The 6,495-nt window shown below is 54.0% G+C and overlaps 1 protein-coding gene and 1 pseudogene across 1 annotated transcript; one reads left to right on the top strand and one right to left on the bottom strand.

Annotated features, from left to right (window-relative positions):
• Window positions 1-421: 421 nt before the first annotated feature.
• Window positions 422-1,823, top strand: LOC134165725 (olfactory receptor 14J1-like; annotated as a pseudogene).
• A 3,111-nt stretch (window positions 1,824-4,934) lies between these two features.
• LOC134165726 (olfactory receptor 14C36-like) lies at window positions 4,935-6,246 on the bottom strand. Its single transcript, XM_062622773.1, has one exon. It carries the CDS (start codon window positions 6,097-6,099, stop codon window positions 5,122-5,124), a length of 978 nt encoding a protein of 325 aa, XP_062478757.1. The 5' UTR covers window positions 6,100-6,246; the 3' UTR covers window positions 4,935-5,121.
• Window positions 6,247-6,495: the final 249 nt, after the last annotated feature.

Below are 6,495 nucleotides of genomic sequence, written 5' to 3'. Positions count from 1 at the left end.
ACAGGCAGGGGTGTGCAGGGCAGAGCTGAGCACACAGCCCATGGCATGGGCTCTGGGAGCACTGAGAGGGAGCAGAGCTGGGCACAGAGCAGCAGCTCCTGGCAGGGACAGCTCCAGGCAGCAGAGATATGGATGGGCAGGGAGTGGGGGAAAGTGCAGCCCAGCCCTGGGGAGGGTGCGTTCAGGCAGCTCTCTTGGGGTCTGCCACTGGAGGTGGCTGCTGGCCGTGCTCTGCTGCCCACAGCCCTTTGCTTCTCAGCGTGAGAGCTCTGTGATCTGCCCTTTTAAGTCGTGCTCCCCTGCTTTCAGCACAGGACAGATATTTCTTGGGCATTTAAGATCAATGTGTGTGAAGGCATCTTAGAGGCAGTGCAAGTGTAAGCAGAGGGCAAATGGGAAAGGAGTGAAGCTCCTAGGCTATGTACTAAGCTGCAAAGAACTGAGACTTTTTGCCTGATGCAATGCTCTTCTGATTGTACCTAGGAAGAAGCCTCAGCAGTATAATGACATCACTGGAGATGACACTGAGCTTCTCCTGTCCTCCTATAATGTGCTCAGTTGTGAATGTGTAAACTGAACTTCTGTATCTGACATCCCTCCTGTCCTAACCTGTCACTGCCTTTTTCTCCTCTGACGGTGCCCCATGCCCAGAGGCAGCAGATGTCCAACGGCAGCTCCATCACCCAGTTCCTCCTCCTGCCATTCGCACACACGCGGGAGCTGCAGCTCTGCCACTTCTGGCTCTTCCTGGGCATCTCCCTGGCTGCGCTCCTGGGCAACGGCCTCATCATCACCAGCACAGCCTGCGACCAGCGCCTCCACACCCCCATGTACTTCTTCCTCCTCAACCTCTCCCTGCTGGACCTGGGCTGCATCTCCACCACTGTCCCCAAATCCATGGCCAATTCCCTCTGGGACACCAGGGCCATCTCCTACACAGGTTGTGCTGCACAGCTCTTTTTCTTTCTCTTTTTCATTTCAGCAGAGTATTTTCTCCTCACTGCCATGTCCTACGACCGCTACGTGGCCATCTGCAAGCCCCTGCACTATGGGACCCTCCTGGGCAGCAGAGCTTGTGTCCACCTGGCAGCAGCTGCCTGGGGCAGTGGCTTTCTCACTGCTCTGCTGCACACAGCCAATACATTTTCACTGCCCCTGTGCCGAGGCAATGCTGTGGAGCAGTTCTTCTGTGAAATCCCCCAGATCCTCAAGCTCTCCTGCTCACACTCCTACCTCAGGGAAGTTGGGCTTCTTGTGGTTGGTCCTGATTGTTGTTGGCTGTTTTGTTTTCATTGTGGGGTCCTATGTGCAGATCTTCAGGGCCGTGCTGAGGATGCCCTCTGAGCAGGGACGCCACAAAGCCTTTTCCACGTGCCTCCCTCACCTGGCCGTTCTCTCCCTCTTTGTCAACACTGCTGTCTTTGCCTACCTGAAGCCCCCCTCCATCTCCTCCCCATCCCTGGATCTGGTGGTGTCAGTGCTGTACTCGGTGGTGCCTCCAGCAGTGAACCCCCTCATCTACAGCCTGAGGAACCAGGAGCTGAAGGATGCTGTGAGGAAGCTGGTGACCAGATGTGTTTCAGCAGATATACGCTGCTTGCTTTACCCTGGAAAGGGCTTCCAGTGTAGGTCATGACAGGCCATGTCTGTCTTTCCTGCTTTACATTTGTTTTCCTATTTCAGTTTGTGATGATGCTGTCTTCATAGAAATGTCAGTTTTCATCTCCTCCTAATTAAGTTGCCACTCGTGTTGTGTGACCCACAGACTTTGTGTCACTCTGGTCTCTGATTGTATTTAAGGGAAATAAATGGTCCTGCAGCAACTTCTTCTCTGTGATATGTCCTCACATGTCAGGAATGAAGGGGAATGAAAGCAGCTTTCTGGCTGCTCCAGCTCTGGGATGGCTGCTCTGTGCCTGCAGCAGGAAGAGCTCTTGGGGAGCCCAAGTGCCGGGGCTGTTGTGCTGGTGTGGGGAGATGGGATGGCATGGGGGGGCTGCAGAGCTCTCAGGGTGTCCTGGGCAGGAGAGCAGGGGACACAGGGGTCCCTGCAGGGAACTGCCCTGCAATGGCACAGGCTGGGGCTGCCTGGCTGAGAACAGCCCATGGGAAAGGTCTGGGTGGGCAGGAGCTGGACAGGAGGCAGCGTGTGCCCTGGCAGCAAGGGAGGACAGCAGCATCGTGGGCTGTATGAGCAGGAGCACGGCAGGAGAACAAGGGAAGGGATGATCTGGAATCTCCATCCAGGTTCAGATCCCCAGTTCAGGAGGGGGTTTAGCAACGGGCCCTCAGGACAGGCAGGGACTGGAGCACGGTGCCTGTGGGGAGAGGCTGGGGAAGCTGGGCTTGTCCATCCTGGAGAAGGGAAGGCTGATGGGGACCTGAGATCTTGGGAAGGGAAGGCTGTTGTGTCTGGCTGCCTGTAGCGGCAAGGAGGACATGGAGAATACAGAGCCAGGCTCCTCACCATGGTGCCTGGTGGGAGGACAAAAGGCAGTGGGGGATAGTGACAGAGGAGAGGTTCAGGCAGGACAGAAGGAAACCTTGTTCCCATAGGCTCAGGCAAGTGCTGCATCAGGTCACCCAGAGAGGCTGTGCAGTCTCTGGCCTTGGGGATTTCCAGCTCAGCCTGAATCAAGCCTTGAACCACTTGCTCTGACCCTGCTCCTGACAGGTTTGACTTGAGACCTCCTGGGGTCCCTTCCAACCTCTGTTCACTTCTGATCCTACAATGATGGGCTTATGAAGAGTCACAAAGATGTTCTAAGAAGGGCTGGAGCACGTCTCCAATGGAAACAGGCTGAGAGATGTTGGTCTTCACCCGGGAGAAGAGAAGGTTCCAGGGAGACATCTTAGCAACCTTCCCGTGTCTAAGCAGGGCCTACAAAGGATCTGGAGAGGGGCTTTTTATGAGGCTGTGCAGTGACAGGAGAAGGGGAATTGCTTTAAGCTGAAAAAAAAGGGAGATTTAGCATGACTTTAGGAGGAAGTTGTTCCCTTTGAGGGTGGTGGGACACTGGCACAGGGTGCCCAGAGAAGCTGTGTCTGCCCCATCCCTGGCAGTGTTCAAGGCCAGGTTGGATGGGAGTCAGCTTTGCTCTGAAGCAGTGCTTTGTCCACCTCTGATGTTCACAAGGGATGACAGATGAAATCCAACTTTATTGTAAAGTTCACTACTTGTACTCATGACTCGAGTGAGTCTGGGCTGCACAAGAGAGGCTCAGCATGGCCTTAGAGTCATTTGGACTGTGTTATTTATTTACTGGCATAACACTGCTGAGGTGGTTGTTTTTTTTTTGGGGGGGGGGGCTATAAAACATTGTTTGTATGACAGAAAATCAGAACAATATTGAAACAGGGAGAAGTTCTCAGCTTCCCCTCCTCCCTGCCAAGCTTCACAAAGTCCTTGGTCAGAATAAACATTACTGAACAACAACTGAAAACAGAGCAAGGAGGGTGTGGAAAGTCAGCAGTGTTATGCCAGTAAATAAATAACACAGTCCAAATGACTCTAAGGCCATGCTGAGCCTCTCTTGTGCTTGAGACTCACTCAAGTCATGAGTACAAGTAGTGAACTTTACAATGAAGTTGGATTTCATCTGTCATCCCTTGTGAACATCAGAGGTGGACAAAGCACTGCTTCAGAGCAAAGCTGACTCCCATCCAACCTGGCCTTGAACACTGCCAGGGATGGGGCAGACACAGCTTCTCTGGGCACCCTGTGCCAGTGTCCCACCACTCTCAAAGGGAACAACTTCATCTGAATGTCCAAGCTAAATCTCCCTTTTTTCAGCTTAAAGCCATTCCCCCTTGTCCTGTCACTGCACACCCTTGTAAAACACCCCTCTCCAAATTTCGTCTAGGCCCTGTTTAGTTATGGGCTTTGTAAGGTCTCCCTGGAGCCTTCTGTTCTCCATGCTGAACACCCGCAGCTCTCTCAGCCTGTTTCCATTGGAGACGTGCTCCAGCCCTTAGAGCATCTTTGTGACCCTTCATAAGCCCATCATTGTAGGATCAGAAGTGAACAGAGGTTGGAAGGGACCCCAGGAGGTCTCAAGTCGAACCTGTCAGGAGCAGGGTCAGAGCAAGTGGTTCAAGGCTTGATTCAGGCTGAGTTGGAAATCCCCAAGGCCAGAGACTGCACAGCCTCTCTGGGTGACCTGATGCAGCACTTGCCTGAGCCTATGGGAACAAGGTTTCCTTCTGTCCTGGCTGAACCTCTCCTCTGTCACTATCCCCCACTGCCTTTTGTCCTCCCACCAGGCACCACGGTGAGGAGCCTGGCTCTGTATTCTCCATGTCCTCCTTGCCGCTACAGGCAGCCAGTCCCCAACAGCCTTCCCTTCCCAAGATCTCAGGTCCCCATCAGCCTTCCCTTCTCCAGGCTGGACAAGCCCAGCTTCCCCAGCCTCTCCCCACAGGCACCGTGTTCCTATCCCTGCCTGTCCTGAGGGCCCATTGATAAACCCACTCCTGCTTGCCAATAGCATTCCTGAACTGGGGATCTGAAACCTGGATGGAGGATTCCAGATCATCCCTTCCCTTGTTCTCCTGCCGTGCTCCTGCTCATACAGCCCACGATGCTGCTGTCCTCCCTTGCTGCCAGGGCACACGCTGCCTCCTGTCCAGCTCCTGCCCACCCAGAACTTTCCCATGGGCTGTTCTCAGCCAGGCAGCCCCAGCCTGTGCCATTGCAGGGCAGTCCCCTGCAGGGACCCCTGTGTCCCCTGCTCTCCTGCCCAGGACACCCTGAGAGCTCTGCAGCCCCCCCATGCCATCCCATCTCCCCACACCAGCACAACAGCCCCATTCATTGGGCTCCCCAAGAGCTCTTCCTGCTGCAGGCACAGAGCAGCCATCCCAGAGCTGGAGCAGCCAGAAAGCTGCTTTCATTCCCCTTCATTCCTGCCATGTGAGGACATATCACAGAGAAGAAGTTGCTGCAGGATCATTTATTTCCCTTAAATACAATCAGAGACCAGAGTGACACAAAGTCTGTGGGTCACACAACACGAGTGGCAACTTAATTAGGAGATGAAAACTGACATTTCTATGAAGACAACATCATCACAAATTGAAATAGGAAAACAAATGTAAAGCAGGAAAGACAGACATGGCCTGTCATGACCTACACTGGAAGCCCTTTCCAGGGTAAAGCAAGCAGCGTATATCTGCTGAAACACATCTGGTCACCAGCTTCCTCACAGCATCCTTGAGCTCCTGGTTCCTCAGGCTGTAGATGAGGGGGTTCACTGCTGGAGGCACCACCGAGTACAGCACTGACACCACCAGATCCAGGGATGGGGAGGAGATGGAGGGGGGCTTCAGGTAGGCAAAGACAGCAGTGTTGACAAAGAGGGAAAGCACGGCCAGGTGAGGGAGGCACGTGGAAAAGGCTTTGTGGCGTCCCTGCTCAGAGGGCATCCTCAGCACAGCCCTGAAGATCTGCACATAGGACCCCACAATGAAAACAAAACAGCCAACAGCAATCAGGACACCAACCACAAGAAGCCCAACTTCCCTGAGGTAGGAGTGTGAGCAGGAGAGCTTGAGGATCTGGGGGATTTCACAGAAGAACTGCTCCACAGCATTGCCTCGGCACAGGGGCAGTGAAAATGTATTGGCTGTGTGCAGCAGAGCAGTGAGAAAGCCACTGCCCCAGGCAGCTGCTGCCATGTGGACACAAGCTCTGCTGCCCAGGAGGGTCCCATAGTGCAGGGGCTTGCAGATGGCCACGTAGCGGTCGTAGGACATGACAGTGAGGAGAAAATACTCTGCTGAGATGAAAAAGACAAAGAAAAAGAGCTGTGCAACACAACCTGTGTAGGAGATGGCCCTGGTGTCCCAGAGGGAATTGGCCATGGATTTGGGGACAGTGGTGGAGATGCAGCCCAGGTCCAGCAGGGAGAGGTTGAGGAGGAAGAAGTACATGGGGGTGTGGAGGCGCTGGTCGCAGGCTGTGCTGGTGATGATGAGGCCGTTGCCCAGGAGCGCAGCCAGGGAGATGCCCAGGAAGAGCCAGAAGTGGCAGAGCTGCAGCTCCCGCGTGTGTGCGAATGGCAGGAGGAGGAACTGGGTGATGGAGCTGCCGTTGGACATCTGCTGCCTCTGGGCATGGGGCACCGTCAGAGGAGAAAAAGGCAGTGACAGGTTAGGACAGGAGGGATGTCAGATACAGAAGTTCAGTTTACACATTCACAACTGAGCACATTTTAGCAGGAGAGGAGAGGTTCAGCGTCGTCGCCAGTCATGTCATTACACTGCTGAGGCTTCTTCCTAGGTACAATCAGAAGAGCATTGCATCAGGCAAAAAGTCTCAGTTCTTTGCAGAACCAAGAGAGCTGCAGTGTCCATCAGTCCTCTCCCACTTGCCCTGTGCTCAAACTTGCACTGCCTGTAAGGTGCCTTCACACACAAATTGATCTTAAGAACTCCCACAAACATCTGTCCTGTGCTGAGACCAGGGGAGAACGGTTTCAAAGGACAGTCCACAGA

The sequence above is a fragment of the Pezoporus occidentalis genome, unplaced genomic scaffold, assembly GCF_034315485.1.
Source record: "Pezoporus occidentalis ecotype Australia unplaced genomic scaffold, CSIRO_AGI_Poc_V1 ctg2473, whole genome shotgun sequence".
Classification (NCBI taxonomy): Eukaryota; Metazoa; Chordata; class Aves; order Psittaciformes; family Psittacidae; genus Pezoporus; species Pezoporus occidentalis.
Note: the sequence above shows the minus strand (reverse complement) of the source record. Positions and strands in the feature narration are given on the sequence as shown.